The sequence below is a fragment of the Pseudorasbora parva genome, chromosome 20, assembly GCF_024679245.1.
Source record: "Pseudorasbora parva isolate DD20220531a chromosome 20, ASM2467924v1, whole genome shotgun sequence".
Classification (NCBI taxonomy): domain Eukaryota; kingdom Metazoa; phylum Chordata; class Actinopteri; order Cypriniformes; family Gobionidae; genus Pseudorasbora; species Pseudorasbora parva.
The window spans coordinates 42,488,024-42,512,366 of NC_090191.1; the positions used below are offsets into that span (position 1 = coordinate 42,488,024).

The 24,343-nt window shown below is 37.3% G+C and overlaps 1 protein-coding gene across 1 annotated transcript; it reads right to left on the minus strand.

Moving 5' to 3' along the window:
• Positions 1-7,648: 7,648 nt before the first annotated feature.
• On the minus strand, positions 7,649-24,321 carry naga (N-acetylgalactosaminidase, alpha). The gene is made up of 9 exons (XM_067427105.1): positions 24,159-24,321; positions 20,565-20,721; positions 19,392-19,532; positions 18,438-18,649; positions 17,328-17,422; positions 16,060-16,221; positions 14,491-14,688; positions 12,314-12,454; positions 7,649-8,140 (listed from the first exon to the last, which is right to left on the minus strand). Exons 2-9 carry the CDS (start codon positions 20,717-20,719, stop codon positions 7,928-7,930), a joined length of 1,317 nt encoding a protein of 438 aa, XP_067283206.1. The 5' UTR covers positions 20,720-20,721; positions 24,159-24,321; the 3' UTR covers positions 7,649-7,927.
• Positions 24,322-24,343: the final 22 nt, after the last annotated feature.

The following is a 24,343-nucleotide window of genomic DNA, read 5'->3' on the forward strand; positions in this document are numbered from 1 at the left end:
ACTTTTCATCACCGGACTGAGACTCGGACCCATAATCGTCTGTTTGACGGTAAGTGACGGTGTTTGAATCCACGTGACTCTACACAGCCATTCATTTGCAAGAAAAATTATTTAAATAAAATGATCAAGCTGAAAATAATTCACCACATGAGGGCGACACTAGCCGCGTTTCCATTACCCTTTAAATTGCGCAAATTGAAATTGCGAATTGAAAATACGCCCAATGGAAACGCGGCAATTTCGCAAAAACTCCCATATATCGCAAAAAAGTTTTTACGCTCTCAGAGGTGGTTCTTCAGGCGATTCGAAAAAGGACATTTTCGCAAAACTGCAATGGAAACGTTTTTTTCGCATTTACAGGTCACCTGTTGCGGGGACGCATTGCTGCAACATAGGGCTTATATATTATATTTTCCACTCAATTGTGTCGTAATAACAAGATAATGTAGTTAAAAGGACATATATTTTCTCCTAATAAGGACTACAGGCTATATATACTGTAATTAAGACATATATTCAAGAAATATTAAAACAGAAAGAGCAGTTTCAGCCTTACTCAAAGGCCGAGGAAACAGGCCAGTTACGCACGTCAGTCCATTCCAGACGATCTTAGTTTGCTTCTTATCTAATAAACAGGAAATTAATTGATGAAACATCGATCAAAATAAAAATACAATTTATACAAAACTAAATATTTTTTTTTAAGAAATACTTTCTAGAAAATAATACTCAAAGTGATCAAAATCATGTGACTCCCCAGGTCTCAAACATATTACGATTCTTACTCATGCTGCTCACTTTTCATAATCAACATTTAAATTAAAATAATAATATTACAGGCTAATGTTTAGGCCTAAACGCAGCCTATTTAGTTTCGTAGTTAGGCTGTTTTCTTTAACTCACGGCCGATAAAAGCACCGACGTTCTCATTTTTTCCTTCTTCCTTTAAGAGAGATGAAACAATTTACAATACTCTTGTCATTTTTAGCTCTACAGAAAAGTTCAAGACATAATTATAAACTGTTTATTTTTATTTGTGGACTCAGGGAAATAATTATTTTGCATGCACTCACTCCAAACTCGGTCTCCATTTCAAAAAAATTATTTTGTTTATTAAATGCCAATTTTTTCTTTTCCAAAGCATTTCTAAATTCAGTTCATATGCCCAAACAAACGAAATATCTAGCAAAAATTACGAAAGTGGTAAAAATAAAAAAAATAAAAAATTCAAACATTTCGCTCTACTCTATATGCGTCAACCTGGCGCGCGTAAAAGTCGATCATTCTTTACAGATGACTGTTCGGTTTGGAGAGAAGACGAGACGGAGATCTTTATTAAACTCATAAAAGACAATATAGGATTACAGTAATACTGGATGCTAAACACAGAAATGCTACATTATCATGAAGACCTTGAAGCAGATCTGACACACACACACACACCTCATATCCGTGCCACTTAAGTAACCTAAGGGGCTTTCCTTGCCATTAATGCTTGGATAACACACACGTCTCCTTCCAATAAAAACAATGGCTAGTGTGATGGATGGGATATACAAACCTACCAAGTGCCATCGTTTTGGACTGACCTATCACGAGAGGAAAGTAATATGTTTTAGTCGCATAACTGCAGCTATGGAAACGCTGTCATTTCGCAACAGTTTTTTATCGACATTTAAGAAATATCGCAAAAGTTTTTCGCAAATCTGTAATGGAAACGCAGCTACTGACACCTTTAACGAAGACCTTTAATTAATTTATAGACCGATAGACGGTGCACTCCGATTACTTATCGGAGCCCCGCCTTCTAAATGAAAGAGCCAATCATTGACTAGTAAAGTCATCACGTCATTGCAGGTGCCGGTTCGGGTTGCTATAGAAACAGGCAATGTTTACACTAGACACTAGGGCTGGTCATTCCGAAATTTTTGGAATCGATTCCGATTCCAATTCCTGTTTCCGGACTCCGCATTGTTGTTTTCGATTCCTTTTCGATTCTTTTTTTTTTTTAACAAAATCAATGGAGAAACCTAGTTCCGGAGTGACCGCAGGATACAAGGATGTAGAAAGTATCCTTCTCCGAAACTTTATTTGTAAAATGATGATACATTTCCATAACTCTGATGAATTTTAAATGATGGATTCTCCTGAAATGGCCCATATAGCCCAGAAGTAAATGCGATTTAGCCTAACAAGTAAAAAGAATAGCACATTATTCATGTATGTGCATGTTTAAAACTACATGACATGTCTAAAATGCATGTGCACAGTTAAGTTAAATGACTACGTTCAAATAAGTGCTTTTGCACAGAATGTACGAGGCAAAATAACCACAATATTAACAAAAACAATAATATAAGACTGTGCAGTTTATTTGTCAATCAGATGCGCGAGCAAGTTGCGTTCATTACTATAGCAACAGACTCGGTCATTAAGCTGTACTCTAGTCTAGGCGCATTTTCTTTGTTATCAATGGATTAAAGAAAATAGACAATTAAAATAAGACCCTCACATCTGCAACTGTAAGCAGCGCTCAAAACCTACCGTTGTGGATAACAGAACCATTTCACAATTTAAAATTATGGAGTTTATGTGTGCAAAATGTTGCAAACTTGTCCACGATGCAGGATCACAGAAGGAAACAATGACAATAAACACTATTAAACTAAGTGAATGAAAGGTATAGTAATAATCAGCGATATGCGTTCACATATGGCTTGATTTGAACGTTTCATACCATTAAGTATTAAGTAGTTAGAATTACGTTCTAGTGACGTCATCACGCAATGACGCAAAAAAACGCTGAATTGCTTTATTTTTAACTCGTTATTTGAAACTAACTCGTATTTTAACTCGTTATTTGAAACTTTTGCAAAATTTAAATAGACTTCCAATCATTATTAGTAAGCGAGAGACAGGTGAATAAAGAGGAGTCGATTCCCCGACTCTCAATTCCCAACGCCTTGGAATAGAGGAATCGATTCTTTTTGGAATCGATTCCCAGCCCTACTAGACACGCATTAGGCATGCGCATTAGCCTCGTCCAAGCTGAAAAATTCATTTTTTTTTATCATGATTCAAGTGTTTAGAAATAAAAATTTAACAAACAGTTGTCAGATTTTAGTGGGGATTTCAAATATGAAACGTAAGCTTGGCGAACAGTTTTGGAGAAAATGATGTTTCCCCATTCAAAGGGATGAGGCGTTTCTAAGATGGCCGCCGATTGAAATGACGTGTCTAAAACAAAAGGGACTTTGCCTTAACTTAATGTCGGTCAAACTTAATATGTGTCAAACAAACAAAACAAAAAAACAATACAGCCACAGCATTAATTTAATTCACATTGATTCACAATGATCTATTTATTAAATCGTCGGCACTGCAAACATATATATTGATCTATTTAATAAAATTATTTAATAATTGATTATTATGCTGTGTTTGGCAACAAAACATGAGGCAAACGTGTCGTCTTAAGAATACATATTTTGTTAGATGTATAAACTTAAGAAACAAATCCTTGTGTTTTTCTCTCTTTTATCTAATACTGTGTTCAAATAAATAAATAATATAATTTAAATAAAGCGAGTCAAATGACTTATCCGAACGCCCTCCTGTGGTGATTTAAGTGAATGACGGGGATGTTAATTAAGAGTTGTGTTAAATAATTTTGCATTGATTTAACAACATGTTAATTGGCATGTAAAACAACAGAAGCTTTTATGTAGGCTAGTAGTAATGTTTACATCTGTAGTGTACATTTATACATTTCCGCCCTCCTGTGGTGAACTGTGTGATCTACACCACTGCAACTTTAATCCTCCAGCCAGAGGAAAGCCTTCCATGACATTACTTTACATGGACTCAGATTCAATTATTAAATAATTGGTGCAACACTAAAACATCTGGCAAATTACCCCTTTTGTTTAATTTATCAGAAATAATATAGTCTTATGTGTGTAATATAGCAGTCTGGACGCCCTCCTGTGGTGAATTGTGTGAATTACACTGTTCAGCCACATATTAATAAAACTCCTGGCAATAATGTTTTGTGTATTTTATTATTATTTTCTCAGTACTGAAAGCCATATGGTGATTTTCAAACACCGAACACACTTCACTTGGTTAAATGTATTATTAATTATCCTGTGTGGAAACATATTTTTAAAGAACTATATTGTCAGTCCTATATAAAAAATGACCTTGTATGTATTGAAACATCTCTGTGTGTTGTTTTGTCCTATTTAATTATATATAGAGACCCTTTTCAAATTCCCGGGTTTCTTAGAAGCGCAAGTCGTTATATTGTTATCGTTATATAGCGGTGAATGAGAGAATACATTCTTTTTTTCTTCTGTGTGCTCAAATAGCGAAAGAAAAACATTTTACAAATTTCAAAAAGAGGGTAAAATAGATTGATAACGGCAGTGAAAAGAGAGAAATATGTTAACTTGTTTTTTGCGATTAGATGCAAAAGTAACATAATACAAAGAGTATGAGTGTTATAAATGTTCATAATAAAATTGTATGTATCAATGGTTAAAACACGACCGTGTCGCCCTCCTGTGGTGAGCTGTGTGAATTACACGGCCGCAGTCAGAGGAAAACATTTAATTAAAATATATATATTTTAAATATTTTTTTAAAAATTGTTAGGTACGATGTCAAGCAGCAATACACCTGACAAATGACCCTTTTTATTTTCTATAAATATGTTTCGTCTGATGCTGTAATCTACTTTTTGAAGCGGAGTTTAACGCCCTCCTGTGGTGAACTATGTGAATTACACCACTGCGACTAACTCCCTTATTCAGAGCCACTGTCTGCAATAAATAACTTTAAATTGATTTCATATTATTTAATACATTTATTGATACCCTGTGAGACAATAGAACAACTGGAAAAGTTTGCGTTTGTTTAGTGGAAATATATTCTTTTAATATTCCATAGACTAATGTTCGCGTCTGAACGCCCTCCTGTGGTGAATTCTGTGAATTACACTGCTGTTAATTATTTCGGTCGATGGATGGATGGATAATTAATTGTATTCTACATCCCGATTTGTTAAAATAAAAACATAATTTTAAAAAGTAAGTTTAGTAAAAACTAAATTCTGTGAACTACACTGCTGTTAATTATATGATTATTTCTTCTAGTAATAACTTGAGTCAGAGGATACTGTGTTAAAATAAATAAATTAGGTCGTGAATTAAGTGAATAACAATCAGATTAATTTATTACAATTATTTAGCATCGATTTCATATTAAATAAATTGTTCGTAACCTTATGAATCATAACCCCTTTTATTTATTTATTTATTTAGTAGTATATTTTTACATCTGTAATATATTTCGAATGCAAACGCCCTCCTGTGGTGAAATATGTGAATTACAGCACTGCAAATTATTTATACAGCAGTAACTCTTAAATTAAAACTAAAATTACTTTTATATATATATATATATATATATATATATATATATATATATATATATATATATATATATATATATATATATATATATATATACAGATACATTATTTGTAACAAACATTAATAAACTATTTAAATACATTCATTTTCTTTTACACAACAGTACACATTTTGCAACGAGAGCGTTATTTCTCCTGACATTTTTTTCTGCAGTTATTTTGTGTTCAAAATCACAACATATGCACTTTAATCCACGATGTATTTGTTTGTAATACGTTTTTTGCACGATTTTTTAGTAAATAAAAATACCTTTATTTTGGAAAACAAAATAAAAGCCATCCGGTGTTTTCGCTGTCCTCACTAGCCGAGCTCATTTACTTTCTCTGCGGTGATTTAATATGATTTAAAGCGGATTTTACTGAGTCTAACCTTCTGAAGTCCAGATGAGCGTTTGGAGGATCTTGATGAGGAAGATGAGCGCGAACTCTTCATCTCTGGCCTTGAAACAACAGCAGCGCGGCAGGTGCGGACTTCTGGCGTGACCTTTGACCCGAATCCAGCCGCTGTGAGTCATCAGCGTCGCATTTTTATTTATTTTTTGTATACACAAAAATACACACAATATCAACAGAGAGAAAACAGTTATTAATTCCTAACGACAGAAAAAAGCAAATAAATATCATTTGTACGTCAATTAAAGTAAACAAATCAAAGGCACTGACGAATTTAAGTCGTTCTACTTGTTTTCTTATTTACTGAAGATGAAATGGTGTTCAAATACTTTTAAAATACTTCTGTTAGTTTTTTTAAGACATAGTGGAGTCAGATTCATAGGGTCCTAAAATAAGAGTCACGGTTACATTTGGCAGGATATTATGATTAATAAATGTGCCAGTACTTTCCCAAAGTTGTTCAGTATAATGACAGGCCCAAAACAAATGTGCAATAATGTCATTCAATGTCTTTCAAAGCAAAATAGCATTAAAATAGTATTTGGTCTGACGTGTGTCCAACCAGAAAAGACCTCGATTGGACAGACCGACAACCAATCAGAGCAACGAAGCGACGTGAACAGACGAGCGCTTCTGCTTCTTCCGCTCGTGTGTGTGTGTGTGTGTGTGTGTGTGTGTGTGTGTGTGTGTGTGTGTGTGTGTGTGTGTGTGTGTGTGTGTGTGTGTGTGTGTAATGCAGCGCTGCTTTATCATATCACACATTTGAGTATGTTAAAGTGATGTTATAATGCAACTCACCAGATTTAAACAATAAGACTATAGTATAAGCCTGTGCCGACCTGGAGAACAAGCATTAGTTTTCTGTCCATCAATGATCCAAACAGTGTCTAATAAAACACATCAGATATTAAAGCGGCTTTGTTTCCATGGTTACTACACAATAACACCGGAGGGTAACTTTAGGATGATGTCACTGATAGGCAACGCACACACACGGTCCGTGTCCTGGTTAAAATCGCTGATTTCTCTAGATTTAAACATTCTTGAAAACATTTGGGATAATGCACACAAGTCAACAAAATATATAACGCTGTTCTAGTGGTTTTTGGATATATTAATCCCAAAATCTTGAATATTGAGCATTTAAAAGTGCAGTGTGTAAGTTTTAGCAGCATCTAGTGGTGAGGTTGTGAATTGCACCCGCTCACCCCTCCCTTTCTGAGCACAGAGAAGCTACGGTGGCCCACACAGGACAATGATGTGGTCGTGTGAGACGGCAGAGAGACGCTAGCGCTCTGTAGAGAAGTTTGTCCCTTTAGGGCCACCGTAGAAACATGGCCGCACAAAATGGCGGCCTCACTGTAAGGGGACCCGCGGTGTGTGTAGATAGAGACGGCTCATTCTACGATAATAAAAACATAACGGTTCATTATGCCACTGAAAACATAGTTATATAATATTGCATTTCTATTAATCGATCCTCTTAAATACTACACACTGCACCTTTAAGTGTTCTGAATGTCATAGTATCAAATAATAACAGAAAGTTAAAGCAAATGTCATTGAGTGTAAGTAAAGCACAAGCAAAACAAAGTAAATCTGAGCACTGTGTATTATATTTCATCAGGTAAATATCTTGTATAGACTTAAACTAATGTCCAATTTGTGAATCATTTTTTTAAAAGAATCATTTTAAACGATTCACGAATCAGTGGACTAATGTACACATCCATACTGTAACGCCAGTGAGTTTGACCATCATGTGTGTTTATTTAAGTGTAAAAACAGAAGGACAATCACCGAATGTATGATCTGAACTTGATTTACATGCTAAAGTGACCTGAAATCTGCACAAATTGCTATTGTTAGTTTATTAACATGCTTCATATTAAAGTCGATGCAAAATATATTCAATGGAAACTCATTCAGTAGAAAACATTTCTAAAAATAAAAAAAATTACATTTTTAAAAAGAACCAGAGCGAGGCACGTGTGATTGGCTAAAAGTCCCTGAGTGCGTATAATTCATTTCCAATCAGAGTCAAAGCACCAGAGGGGCGTCGGCCTCATTAGCATGTCGATGGAACTTTGGTCCTATCAGCTTCTCACTGAAACGACTAGGCTCCGCCTCTTTCCGCCACTCAGATGCTGGATAGACGTACCACATGACCACACCAGACGGGTTAACGGACACAACGAAATCTGTGCTGTCCTTCAACTCAGGTAAACGTTTCGCCGAAAACACATCGAACACCTGAGAGAGAGTGAGAGAGAGAGAGAGAGAGAGAGAGGGCGAGAGAGAGAGAGAGAGAGGGCGAGAGAGAGAGAGAGAGAGGGCGAGAGAGAGAGAGAGAGAGAGCGAGAGGGCGAGAGAGAGGGCGAGAGAGAGAGAGAGAGAGAGGCGAGAGAGAGAGAGAGAGAGGGCGAGAGAGAGAGAGAGAGAGGGCGAGAGAGAGAGAGAGAGAGAGAGAGGGCGAGAGAGAGAGAGGGCGAGAGAGAGAGGGCGAGAGAGAGAGAGGGCGAGAGAGAGAGAGGGCGAGAGGGCGAGAGAGAGAGAGAGAGAGGGCGAGAGAGAGAGAGAGAGGGCGAGAGAGAGAGGGCGAGAGAGAGAGAGAGAGGGCGAGAGAGAGAGAGAGAGGGCGAGAGAGAGAGAGGGCGAGAGAGAGAGAGGGCGAGAGAGAGAGAGGGCGAGAGAGAGAGAGGGCGAGAGAGAGAGAGGGCGAGAGAGAGAGAGGGCGAGAGAGAGAGAGAGGGCGAGAGAGAGAGAGAGAGGGCGAGAGAGAGAGAGAGGGCGAGAGAGAGAGAGAGAGAGAGAGGGCGAGAGAGAGAGGGCGAGAGAGAGAGAGAGAGAGGGCGAGAGAGAGAGAGAGAGAGAGAGAGGGCGAGAGAGAGAGAGGGCGAGAGAGAGAGAGAGAGAGAGGGCGAGAGAGAGAGAGAGAGAGGGTGAGAGAGAGAGAGAGAGAGAGAGGGCGAGAGAGAGAGAGAGAGAGAGAGGGCGAGAGAGAGAGAGGGCGAGAGAGAGAGAGAGAGAGAGGGCGAGAGAGAGAGAGGGCGAGAGAGAGAGAGGGCGAGAGAGAGAGAGAGAGAGAGGGCGAGAGAGAGAGAGAGAGAGAGGGCGAGAGAGAGAGAGAGAGGGCGAGAGAGAGAGAGAGAGAGAGAGAGAGAGAGAGAGAGAGAGATTGCACACTTTATTAAAACAGTCTAAAAAACAAACACTTCATTATACCTCACACATAATCAAATTGCTAAATGTTCAAAAGATAATACAAAAATAAATAAATAAATTAAAACACACTCAGAATGACCACTATAACTACATCAACAATTAAACATTACTTCTAGAGAGAGAGAGGTTGAATAGCTCTATTACATTAATCCAGGATTTACAACACTGTTGTATCATTTTACTAGCCTGGTTTTACCAGACTCTCGTACGTTTCATTTGGTCATAGAGTCTGGCCACTCTCCATTGACAAGTGTTTATTTCCGCGAAGCCGGGCACTCTGTTGATCAATCAATCAATCAACTTTATTTATATAGCGCTTTTACAATCACGATTGTGTCAAAGCAGCTTCACAGTGTCAAACAGGATAATATTGCGACAAAATTAGATTTGGCTGTACAGCCATACTGGAGAAAACAGTGATGTTATCAGCTTATTTTAATTTATCATATAGCAACAATGTTGGCAGATCAGTATTATAGTTTATAGAATTAAATAAGACCTAATTCATACATTTTATTTGAATAATAAGTTGAATAACTTTAATCATATTTTTAGTGTCCCCAACTGAGCAAGCCAAGCCAAAGGCGACCAAAGGAACCCAAACTCCATCGGGGCATGAAGGAGAAAAATAAACCTTGGGAGAAACCAGACTCAGTCGGGGTGCCAGTTCTCCTCTGGCCCATGAACACACCGTGTAGGATTATTATTCTGGCAACCTTACAGGTCAGAAATCATATTAGATTGGAATATTCAAAATTTCCGAGTATCACGGTAGAGACAGATTTATTTAGGATGGGGCGTCGATTACACAAGAGTATGAATACATGAAAGATCGGAATTATTGCGCCGGAGACGGGTTTTGAGCATGTCGTGCCAGTGAGAAAAATTCGGAGGAGACACCAAGTGACACGGCTCAGCAGACACTCCAGGATGCGTGTTGAGGTTTAAAACTACTGGATCTGCCCTGAGCCGCTCTGGATCTGCCATAACCAATCGCTGACGTTTGGTCGTGACGTATGTCATGCGCCCTTCGCCTGTTTCACTCATGGAAATCCGACAAAATAAAAGTGCACATGTGCAGGCCACCTCATTAATAAAACTATAGGATAAAACCTAAAACTCGTGCATTCGGAGTGTGATTTATTCACGCCACGGTGGAGAGGAGAGTTCTGTGATCGGGAACGCGGCGCTCGCGTGGTCCGTAACATCATTGTGCTGTAAATAAAATGTCATATGCTTGGTATGATAATAAATGCTGCTATAAATAACGGACCAATTCAAATGTTTAAGTGCTTTTATTTTAATTGGTTTGAGCGGTGATGAAATATATTGCTCTTCTAAATACTTGACAGCATTTTAAGGAAATACAAGTCTATAAATGCATCCTAATAACAGCAAAGCAACCGTACGGTGTTCTGCAGGGGTCAAAAATGATTACAAACAGTGAATAAGTAATATATAGTTGAAAACTTAGAGATGTGGATTCGGACAGCTGTTAGATCAACACGACCTTGCGTTTGTCAAAAGCAGTCGGTAACTCGGCCGGGGATTTTTCCGCGGGTGGTGAGAGACGGACGGCAATAAAATAACTGACCGGTCCCTGTAACTTAAATGATGGCAATACCTTCTGACCCCACGAGAAACAGTTACCGTCCGAATAGCTTCAGCAACTCCTTCATCACTAACGAAGCGATCTGGAAAATTAAACTTTTCCTGAATTCACCCTGTTTGCGAGGAGGGCCACAACATCATGGCCACCAACAAACCCCAGTAAAGACTGTTATTGCTCCGGCTTTAACTTCTGGATATTCGGCAGCGGTGCCACAATGCAGTGAATGGTTTCGTTCGCATCTTTCTCCGCCGCCATTACTGAACTACAACTCAAACTAGCGCTCGACATCAACGGCATCGTTCTCAGCCACTCCCTCTGTTCGCTGATTGGACCGGTTAAAATGTGTTCGGAGAAAACCTAAGGGTGCTTTCACATCTCTAGTTCGGTTCATTTGGTCCGAACCAAGGGCAAACAATTATACATTGTTGCATTTCTCAGCTTTTTTGGTTCCTTTTCACACCACACTGATTGCTTTGGTCCGAACCAGTTGAAACGAACCAAAACGCAGGCACGTGACAACATCCACATCACTCATTGGCCATGGCGTATTTCCTAAACTGCTTTTCGATTAGTCAGAATTTACGTGTGGGAAAATTCCAACAGAAGAGGCAAAGCCAGCAAACTATAGCACTATGGAGAGACGACTGCAGGCTGGTTTTGTCCCTGGCCATAATCTACTACACTGTGTGTATTTACCACAGTATGCAAACAATACATTTCTATAATGACACGCAGATGTGACGTGAAAACAACGCTCTAATGCACTGCAGACGGCGAGCACGCATCGCTCGTCACTTCAAGAGGAGGCGTGCATTAATTATTAACTCTTGACATGCTCATCTTCCCGAAAATATTGCCAATGATCTATCAGGTAATAATATCATGCACACAATGTCAGCGCAGCTAACTACCGCAGCTGGTTCAGTCCAAAAATGATCAGTACTTTTGCAGTTGGTTCTGCTCGAGGTCGGATCACGTTCTCACCACAAACAAACCACTCCAAAGTTCGTTTGAAATCGTACCGAGACCAGCTCTTCAAGGAGGTCTCGGTACACTTGTTTGGTCCGCTTTTGGTGCGCACCCGAGAGCGATTGCTGCTTTCAGACCTGACCAAACGAACCGCACCAAAGAGGGAAACGAACTCTAGTACGATTCAACCGAACTAAATGAGGCAGGTGTGAAAGCAGCCTAAGACTACACAGCAGTCCCAGACGGAGTACTGAAGGAAAATGAAAATTGAGCGTAAGTACGTAGGAGCGCAGAGCCAGGCTATCATTTTACCTCAACAACAATTACATTTAAAAAGTAAAAAATAAAACTCCATCATCAATAACAGATAAACCTCATTAATACCCCAAACCTTTAAAAAAAACTCAAAATTATTAATCATTTTATAATACGAAAATTCGACGTTTATCCTTCCTTTCACCATACACTTCAACATTATTTCAGCATCTGTTGAACAAAGAACCAACTCCTTATTTTCCCATTGCAAGCTTCGCTGTACCAATGAAATAATTGAATAAACACACTTTTTTTTCAAGGGACAATCGTGTGTGTGAGCTCGATGTATGTTTGTGAGCGCTCACCTCGTAAACTCCAGGTGTGTATCTCAGCGCCTTCAGAGACGTCATGTAGCGGTACGGCATATCGGACCTCCGGCTGAAGAACACCAGAGCGCTCGCTCCTTTAGAAAGAGGCCGCCAGAACACCTCAATCCCACTCTTCTCCTGAGAGGAACACACAAGCATCTTTTTTTGAAGAGATGACGTTTCAGTGTTTTGAGCAAATCATTCGGGTGAACCAATGATTCAATGACTCATTCTTAAAGAGCCATCTACTTTATTTCTGAATGAATCAGTGTTTTGAGCAAATCAATAAGGCTAACCAATGATTCAATGACTCATTCATAAAGAGCCATTTACTTTATTTCTGAATGAATCAGTGTTTTGAGCAAATCAATAAGGCTAACCAATGATTCAATGACTCATTCATAAAGAGCCATTTACTTTATTTCTGAATGAATCAGTGTTTTGAGCAAATCATTCGGGTAAACCATCGATTCAATGACTCATTCATAAAGAGCCATTTACTTTATTTCTGAATGAATCAGTGTTTTGAGCAAATCAATCGGGTGAACCAATAACTCAATGACTCATTCATAAAGAGCCATCTACTGAAATTCTGAATGAATCAGTGTTTTGAGCAAATCAATCAGGTAAACCATCGATTCAATGACTCATTCATAAAGAGCCATTTACTTTATTCCTGAATGAATCAGTGTTTTGAGCGAATCAATCAGGTGAACCATCGATTCAATGACTCATTCATAAAGAGCCATTTACTTTATTCCTGAATGAATCAGTGTTTTGAGCGAATCAATCAGGTGAACCATCGATTCAATGACTCATTCATAAAGAGCCATTTACTTTATTTCTGAATGAATCAGTGTTTTGAGCAAATCAATAAGGTGAACCATCGATTCAAATGACTCATTCATAAAGAGCATTTACTTAATTCCTGAACGAATCAGTGTTATGAGCGAATCAATCGGGTGAACCAATAACTCAATGACTCATTCATAAAGAGCCATCTACTTTATTTCTGAATGAATCAGTGTTTTGAGCAAATCAATCAGGTAAACCATCGATTCAATGACTCATTCATAAAGAGCCATTTACTTTATTTCTGAATGAATCAGTGTTTTGAGCAAATCAATAAGGTGAACCATCGATTCAAATGACTCATTCATAAAGAGCATTTACTTAATTCCTGAACGAATCAGTGTTATGAGCGAATCAATCGGGTGAACCAATAACTCAATGACTCATTCATAAAGAGCCATCTACTTTATTTCTGAATGAATCAGTGTTTTGAGCAAATCAATCAGGTAAACCATCGATTCAATGACTCATTCATAAAGAGCCATTTACTTTATTCCTGAATGAATCAGTGTTTTGAGCGAATCAATCAGGTGAACCATCGATTCAATGACTCATTCATAAAGAGCCATTTACTTTATTCCTGAATGAATCAGTGTTTTGAGCGAATCAATCAGGTGAACCATCGATTCAATGACTCATTCATAAAGAGCCATTTACTTTATTTCTGAATGAATCAGTGTTTTGAGCAAATCAATAAGGTGAACCATCGATTCAAATGACTCATTCATAAAGAGCATTTACTTAATTCCTGAACGAATCAGTGTTATGAGCGAATTAATCGGGTGAACCAATGACTCATTCATAAAGAGCATTTACTTAATTCCTGAATGAATCAGTGTTTTGAACCATTCATGACTCAATGACCTTTACATTTACTCTCTCTGATGCCGTTTCAAACCTGTATGACTTTTTCTTTTGCACAACATAAAAGTCGATATTTTGTTCTGTAAATATATTTAAATACCAATTCAGATACAGCTTCTGGCGAGGAAAAATGTGATGCTCATCTCATTCAACACAATAATGATCTTTTGGGGGTAATTTCTCAGCCAAATTTGATGTGTGTAATTAGATTTGTTTTGTTTAAAAAAATGTTTTTTTTTTTACATCTATTTGTTTACTTTTACCCTATTTTGATTTATTTTTAGTAATTTACTATTTAGGTTTAATGTGTTTATGTTATTTAATACAAGTTTTTTAACTAATATTTATATTTTATTTGATTTTATTTCAATCAACAGAAATATTTTAATTAGTCTTAGTCAATAACTCTTCTTGTAGTAGTGAAACACAATAGAAACTCAATATTGTACGTTATTCACCTTGAGCAGGCGTCTGCCCTGGATGCCTAAGTGGTCCTGATTGATGCCGATCACGACTTTATTCTGCAGGATGGCGCGAGCGTCGCTGCTGATCGTACGCAGATCGTTGGACATGAAGAGAGGCGCGGCCATGATCGCCCACAGCGCCATCTGAGTGCGTGATTGGTCCATGCTGAGGCCGAAGTCTCCAATGAGCAACTGAGGATGAGGACACAAGTTAGCATAAATCATGAGCAAACACTCCTGAGGTTTCCAGTGATAATGACGTCCTCAACCCAGGGACGTAGGAATGACTTTGACATTGTAGGGGACATTTTGCCCACTATGAATCAACGTCCATCACACCACCATAATAGTAACATACAGTATGGTGACGTGGTACATGTATGGAATCACAAACAGCAACTAAATAATCCAATCCGTTTATTATTAGACAAATTTTGGAGTTTTCTGCCTTTTCTCAGTCTAGAAGGCACCAAATTCAAAATGATTTACACGTTTCTACTACATTAATGACCCAGTTTAAATACAGATTCATCTTCACAGCGCTGAAGTAGGCGACCCTTTTAAAAGACACAGGCTAGCTAAAAATATGTACTGTGATGCCGTATTATTCTGCTTGTATAACTTACAGTATTTTTCTTTACGTGAGACTGTGCGTGACAATGATTCATGCGCATATAAGTCACTCAGCACGGCATCGCACGTCAGGCTTGTAGAGAGAGCTTTATTCAGGCCTAAGAAGTAAAAGACCTAAGAAGTAAATGGGCTTATAAAGCAAATATTAAGGTCTTTATTCTGCATGACCAAATTGTCCCTTTATCGTAATATAGGCACGGTTATATAATCACTGAGTCTCTAAATGTGAGGTAGTTAGGGGGGTTTGAGAAAATGTCCCCCGAGAAAATGTTGATTTCTATGATCTTCATGTGCATTTTAAGATGTTACAAAGGTTTTATCTAAACGCAAAGGTTTTAATTTCAAAAGCATTTCTAAATTCAAAACAAAATAGTGAAATGGTTCAAAAAAATGACTTCTAAAATGTTTTGTTTTTTTCCTCTCGTGAGATGCATTTAATGGAAACGCCGTCATTTCGCAATAGTTTTTTAATTGACATTTAGTACTGATCTGTAATGGAAACGCGGCGACTGAGAGAGCAGTCCAAACGAATTCAAGCGGATTTAGGCCGTTTGCAAGCGCGTTTGACCCATTCATAATTAAAGCTACACTGTGTAACTTTTTTAGTTTATTATTAGCTCAAAACACTTAGTTCTTTCAAAAATATATGTGCTCATTAATGTATATTTACTCCTTTCAAGTAATAAAGTATTCTGGTAAGTTTATAATATGCCATTGAAAATACATACGAGTGAGGGGTTCGAATGCCGGTCGCCATGTTGCCCCTCCATCTTGAAAGTACATTAGCCAAAGAGGGACATACCCGTAAATTCAAGCTTCGCCTTTTGCTTTTTTAACACCCGATGGCACTCATGGACGAGGTCGAACTGGAAGCCATGTTAATCTTGTAGCATGTAGCATTTTCCAATATTGAAGGGGAGACGTCCTCACCATGTCGGGGTCGTTCCACCGGCCCGGCCCGGCCGCAGGCTGCAGGACGTCCTGATTGTCGAAGAACCAGTCCACGATTCCCAGCACGCTGTCCCACGAGTCCTGGATATCATCATAGTTACGCCACAGGTTACAGATCTCACCCAGCTGAGTGTAGTTCACCTGAGAAACAACCACAGTATAATACAATGACAAACCAAACGTGATTCAGACACCAGACTGAATGTTTCACTGTAGGACACTACAGTTTGTGGAAGTGAGGACTGCAAGATAAAGTCAACCGTGACATGACATGACATACCCACAAATTCTTCATACAGTGACTACCAGATAAAAACACTTTGACCTGAGCATGTTTAGCATTTTCTAAACTATACCGAATAAACTGTGATAATGTGAGAAAATGCTGAAGGTGTCTGAATACATTGAGGTTAAACTGTATATCCCACAATACCATGCTTCTAGTTGTATGGAGGACGAAACCTGCAAAAACCATAAATATGCGAAAAATAAATATTTATATATATTTGTGTGTGTGTGTGTGTGTGTATATATATATATATAAACATACAAATAAATACATTTGTACATTATATCATATGTATTTAAATACATAAATAAATACATATGTCCACACATACACACACTATATATATATATATATATATATATATATATATATATATATATATACATATATAATAATAATAATAACAGATTTTATTTATAACACACCTTTCATTCCGAAGAATCTCAAAGTGCAACAAAGGGAAAAAATAACAAACAAATTAATAACAAGTAAAAATATAGAATAATACAAACAATCAACCAACACATAACAGTTAAAAGCTGGGCATATATATATATATATATATATATATATATATATATATATATATATATATATATATATATATATATATATATCATGTTGCGGGAATAAATATTAAAAAGAATTGTTTAAATGATTTCCCCCAACACTCATTTTATTTATTTATTTCTCTCCTCCCACATTTAATTACCTATATATTTATTAATGCAGGAATATGTGGATTTATGTATATATTTGCTCATTTATTGATATTTATTTATGTCGAATTTTGTGGCTTTATTTATTTATTGTTTTTTCCTCCATACGAGTTGGCGTTAAATCCATGGTAATACTTCTCATATGCAACAGAAATGGCAGCGCTTATCAGTTAGGCAAACTGATATTGACCTCTAATAAAATGTAGTTCGCCAAATTAATAGCGAGCAAAAAAACTCACTTTAGGAGGGAGACCGCCCTGATAGGCGGGCCAGCTGCAGGAGTAGCCAATGGGACGGCCTGTAGCATTGAGGGCCTTTGACATCATTGGGTAGCCTGTATTTAAACAATCACAAGATGAGATCTTAAAAAAGACCTATTCTTAGTTTCGTGAATCATTTGTTTCGAACCAGTGATTCAGAGCGAGCATCAAACTGCCAAAGTCACGATTTCAGCAAACGAGGCTTCGAAACGTTTCGAAATTTCAATGAACATTTGTATAATTAAACATCTGTAGTTTAAAGGTGCAGTGTGTAAGTTTTAGCGGCATCTAGCGGTGAGGTTGTGAATTGCGACCACTCACCCCTACCTGTCAATGCACAGAGAAGCTACGGTGGCCCACACAGGACAAAGATGACACCTGAGACAGCAGAGAGAGACGCTAGCGCTCTGTAGACAAGTTTGTCCCTTTAGGGCTACCGTAGATACATGGCGGCGCAAAATGGCGGCTTCACTTTAAGGGACCCGCAGTGTGTGTAGATAGAAAGGCTCATTCTAAGTAATACTAACATAACAGTCTTTATACACCACTGAAAACATAGTTCTGTATATTATATTGCATTTCTATTAATCGATCCTCATAAATACTACACACTGCACCTTTAATGAAGCAGATTAACACATAATATACATTCAAATTTAATGGTATTACATGATTTGTTAGATGCATTTATTAATTGCTTTTTTAAACAATCGATTAAATTGAATCAGAGAAGTGTAATTTCTCCCGTCCCTAACTATTATGCTCTTTTACAGTCTTGATGTTGTATTTACAACAGCTTGAATGTTGATTATTTCCTCATATTCTCCATTGTTGCGGCTCCTCTCTTCCCAGTCTGTCAGTAACTCTGTTTAGTTCCTGTCTCTATGAAGCCCCGCCTTCTGAAACGCACACTGTGCTCTGATTGGTCGGCCGGAGCAGTGTGTTGTAATTGTTCATTGGGAAATGCACCGCCCCTTACCATAACCGGCCATTTCAACACACGACTAACTAACTCAAGCAGGCCCCGCCCCTTTATTCTGCGCATTAATTATTATAATGAGGAATATTGTGACGTGTTGGTTGTTGTACCTTGTTCCTGATAGGTTGAGTTTGAGTAACACCCGTCCAGCTTGAGCATATCAACACCCCAGTCAGCAAACGTCTGGGCGTCTGTCTGGACTTTATCCAGAGTGGTTCCCGGATACCCGCCGCACGTGTGTGTGCCCATGTCTCCGTAGATGCCCAGCTTTAACCCGCGGTCATGGATGTAACTCGCCAAATGAGCAATGCCATGTGGGAACCTGCAGATCGCACAATGACATGAGATAATGGTGTAATGTGCAGTGTTGGGGAAAGTTACATTGAAAAGTAATATGTTACAATTTTGCGTTACTCCCTTAAAAAGTAACTAATTGAGTTACTTAGTTACTTTTTAAGAAAAGTAATGCGTTACAATATTGCGTTACTCCCTTAAAAAGTAACTCATTGAGTAACTTAGTTACTTTTTAAGAAAAGTAATGCGTTACAATATTGCATTACTCCCTTAAAAAGTAACTAATTGAGTTACTTAGTTACTTTTTAAGAAAAGTAATGCGTTATAATATTGCGCTACTCCCTTAAAAAGTAACTCATTGAGTTTTACAAGCTTATTTATACCTGGCAAAGGTAAAACCTGGCAAATGTTGATTGAATAGCTCGTGACATCAACTGGACATTTCGTCACCTTTGTTTCGTTGTATGTGATTGACTGAGTTAAAAAAAAAAAAAAAAAAAAATTGACATCGAAACGGAAAAAATAAATGTCGTTTTTTTCACCGCAGCCCATTTGCGTTCGGTGTGGAAGCACTCATTACACACAGCCGATCAAAAAAAAAATCATTGCGCGAATTATTCGCGCGTCAAAATCGCGTCCGGTGTGAAAGGGCCTTTTGTTGTAAATTTTAAAAGTGATGCGTTACTTTACTAGTTACTTGGAAAAGTAATCTGATTACGCAACTCAAGTTACACTAATGCGTCTGTTATCGGGAGGTCAGAGGTCAGCACCTTTTGGGGTCAGCCTGCAGTCGGCCCTGGTCGTCTCTCTTCATGGAGGACCAACAATCGTCGATGTTGATGTAAACGTATCCCAGCTCTCTCCAGCCATCTTCTGACAGTCTGTCGGCCATGTCTGTGAACAGCCTCTCGCTGCAGGACAGCAGGGATATGATTCTACACTCAATTATTTCAGTAAAGTATTCATATTAGCATATTAAAGAACAAATATTAGATGAAAAACTTCAACTAAAAGAAAGCCAGAAACGTTGTCTTGGCAATAAACAGTTGAAGTAGTAAAATGATTAACCTACACTGTAAAAAAAATAAAAATCAGTCTCCAATTGAAAATTTTCCAGTGACTGATCATATCTACATTTTTCAGTTGGCCAAATTGAATTTCTGTGAATTAAATTACATAAATTCACAGAAATTCAATTTGGCCAACTGAAAAATGTAGATATGATCATCAGTCACTAGAAAATGTTCAATTGGAGACCTGAATTTTTTTTTACAGTGTAAAGAAAAATTAACTATAACTAAACCTGAAATTAAAATAAATTAAATCACTGACAAGGCACGCAAAACTATAAACATTAGATATAAATAAATGTAAATATCAAAAACTTTAAAATAGAAATGAAAATGGATTTTATATTAACATACAAAACCAATAAAAAAAACTGACAAAAGCACAACAAAATTAATTATTTAAAAAATAAGCTAAAATTAAAATATTTAAATTAAAATATTTAAAAATTCAATATTAATAAAAACTACAATAGTATATATAATATTATATAAATAATACTGTATTAAAAAATATTAATATTTAGTAATATTAAATATATATAATATTTAAATACATATTTTCGTTAATTAAAAAAGCGGAAATAAAATAAAATATAAATATTAGCTCAAAATTTTTTCACCTAAAATAGTAATATTAGCTAAAAGAACTGACAAAAATTATTACAAATAAACTAAAATTAAAAGGAAAACAGTCTAATAGTATAGATAATAGTATATAAATAATTCTAAAACTGTGTTGATTAAAAAGGCTGAAATAAAATTAAATAGAAATAATAGAACTCTCAAAAGCACATACAATTATAAAAAATGAAACAAAAACTATAATCTAAAAAATAAAGGCTAATATTTGAGTGAAGAGCCGAGCCGCTGCACCTGATGCAGTTCTGCGGGTCGTTCTGGCAGTCGGTGTCGCAGCGGAACCGTTCCCATGCCAACCAGCCCATCGGCGGGGTCCTCATCAGACCGTTGTCCAGAGCCAGGGTGGCCGTGGAGAACGCCAGAACAAGAGTCACTGCTGACCGCTGCATATCTGAAGCAACACCATCCACAACATAATATTAACAGCTATTCTGAAAGCAAGACATTTTTAATAAACTAGTTTTCTAGTGTGAGTCTTCCTTGTGACTTGACAGGAAGTGATAATGTATTTTTATACATTTATTTACACAGCTCTTTTATACACCTTAAAGAAGACAGTGGTGACATTATTTAGATCAAGTCAGTTCACAGTCAAATATTATGTCATATAATACAAAATAATATCAAGAAACTGTGTGATGCCATTCTGTTTGTCCAAATGTAGCAATTTTGAAAACAAATGTAATTTGGATGTTTGTCAGAGACACTGAAAATCAACTCAACTCAAACATTAATGTGTATTAGATTCGATTTCGCATTAATAAAGCCTTATTTGAGCTTTGCAACGAGTTTAACCTCTTAATATCTGTGGAGAAGCTCATATGTGGTTCATTTGAAAGCTTACACTATATAAAAATATATATGATCAACATATGTTTTTACATTGCTTTAACTCATTAAAATAAGTGAGGTGATTTTCAACTTTTTTTGGTAAGTTATACAAGATTTAACTAATTTTTTAAGTCAGTTCAACAGAATTTAAGTTGAAATTACTTAAACATCCAAGTTGAATGTACTTTCTTTTTACAATGTAGTCTCTACTTTCTGGAGATGTGCATCACTTTGCCCAAAGTAAACACAAAGTCACTTATTTACAGTAAATTACTCTGGTGCCATTTCCGCCTGGATTTGGCCGACCCAAATTGAAAAGCTTCCCATACACACATACAGTACGGAAGCCCTGAACGGCCATGGATAATATTTTTTTCCTGTCTTGTTATCTCGTGATCTCAAGATAACAAAAGTTGTTTTGTCGTGATCACAAGTTCATATTTTCTAAGTTACACAACTGCGCCACGAGGTGGCAGTATAGAACCAATTAACTGATGGGGTGCGGTGTAGCCTATCCACCTTATATTACTGTGTTGTACTGGTCCAGATTGAACGCGTTTAAGACCTTTCGTGATCACAATAATTTGTGCAGTACTGTGTGCATTAACTGAATGGTCTAATGTGATTAGTTTGCTATAATAGCGTTCGGTGCGTTACTAAACTTACTGTTTAACCCACTTTGATGTCTATTTTGTTTGCACCTTTTTGTGCATTAAAATGCCATTTTAATCAGCAGCCTAAATAACCGTTAGTTTGCCACATTGTGTCACTCAATGTATCGCCTAAATGTGATGTATAGCCTATGTAAAGATGCATTGCAGCCTAATTTAATTCAGTGATACTAGCTAATTAAAGCGATTGTATTTTGTACGAGATTGTATATTAACTGGGTTAAGCGTTTGTTTGTTTTTAGACATATGGAGTAGGCTACTGCACCTCTTTTTAATGGAATAAAGGCTAGAAGGAACGTGCATGATACCACGCACAGCCTATCCTACAGGATACTAATAACAAACAAATTATGTAATGTTATTTCAACCGAATGAGGAAAATAAAATGGGCTGAATGGAAACTAAACGATTTTTAGAATAGAACAGAATAATCTGCAATCCTTCTGAAGCCCCCCCCCCCTTCTCTTTTAATCATTTAAACATGTTAATAACACAAATAAAATGTTTATTAAGTAAAGCAAAGATTTTGCTGAAAGACCCAGCCGTGCGCTGTTATCAATTGATCAGATGCCAGTGAAAGTTGTGTTCGTTGTGCAGTGGAGTATTTCAGAATGAAACTCGTGATCACGAGAAAACAACTTTTGTTATCTTGAGATCACGAGAAAATTAACTCGTGATCACGACATAACACAGAAAAAAAAAAAATATTATCCATGGCCGTTCAGGGCTTCCGTACATACAGTGGTCTCTAAATACACAAGTTTGGTGTCAGGAAACCCTTTGAAGTTTCATAAAACACTGCTAAAAGTGATAAATGTCTAAGTATATGTGGTCTGAGCTTTAATAAACCCCCCCAAAAAAGAGGCGCTATTTGATTTTTTGGTTATAAATGCATTTTTTTAAAGTGTATATCTCAGGCCCTGTGAGCTCTAGCACCCTGCAGACCGTTCTGGCTGTTTCCACTAGATGGCAGCAAACACTCAAATAATTAATTTTGTGACGCTGTGATATTGCATTTATACCAATGTATATGGGGAGACGTGTGTATCAGAGAGATCTGGAGAGGCGGAAATTACATAAAAAAGGTAATATTCCTCCCTTCAGACCCATTTGAATAAATCTTGCACACATATTATTTGCTGCCATCTAGTGGACACAGCCAGAATGGTCTGCAGGGTGCTAGAGCACACAGGGCCTGAGATATACACTTTCAGAAATGCATTTAACCAAAAAACATTATTTTTTGGAGGGGGTTTATTAAAGCTCAGACCACATGTACTCACATGTTTATCACTTTTAGCAGTGTTTTGTGTAACTTTAAAGGATTTCCTGACACCAAACTTGTGTATTTAGAGACCACTGTATGTGTGTATGGGATGCTTTTCAATTTGGGTCGGCCAAATCCAGACGGAAATCCATAAAAACTGACTCTAGCCATGCTCTGGGACATTTTGAAACACTGGAAAACTCCCAAAACACCAGAATTAAAAGAATGGGTCAACATAATGACTAAGACACGTTTGCTTGAACGTTTGCTTTAAGAACAGAGCGTGTGTTTCTGTGTGTGTATCCCTGCCTGGGAATATTTTTGGTCTTATGTGACATTGCCTGTCCTTACGACACAATTACTTTGACTTCTCATTGTTTTGTATTACTTAGATGCAAGAGTATGTAATTACTTACTTAATCTTCTCTCCTCGTCCCTTTTCCTTTATTTTGTACCCAGTTTGATGTTGATAATTACAACCACTGTCTGTATTTTGACCTTATATGTAGCATTTGTATACTGTGTATTTGCTTTGTATGATATTGTCATGTACCGGATAACAACAATAAAAACTTGAATGATAAAAAAATAAAACAAACTGTCCCCGAGCTAAGGACATTAAATGTCTGTTGTAAACATCATGAGAGAAACACCTGAATACACCTGTCAGTGTCACATGATCACACGTGACACACGTGACACACACACACACACACACACACACACACACACACACACACACACAGGTACTTAGTAAGCCCTAACCCTAATTTAAACCACTTTCTCACATATACTGGAACAAACAGAGACATTAATCTATTTTTTAATAACGCATTATCACAATAAATAAGTCTTCCTTTGACTTCCTGTTAGACACACTTCCTGCTAGAATGCACGACACGAATCTCTATATGCATCGCGTAAATTACAGCTTATAAGCGAAGAATGGTTTAATTAACTCTCCACATTCTGTGGATCTGCATTAATCAGATGAATGAGAATGGAGTAAAAACGTGAATGAAATTATGCACATTGCGTGAGTGTGGTTTTATCACTCACCGGATCCGGATTTTCGGTCTTCTCTCAATGTTAGTGCTGTCTGTGAGCGGATCGGGTCGGTTCTGCTGCTAGAAACAGCTCTCTCTTCCCGTGTGTGTGTGTTTGAGCCAGCCGGTCATGTGACCGCATTCGTGTCATGTGACGCAGCATCAGCTGACGTAAATGTATACAAAACATTTCACTTT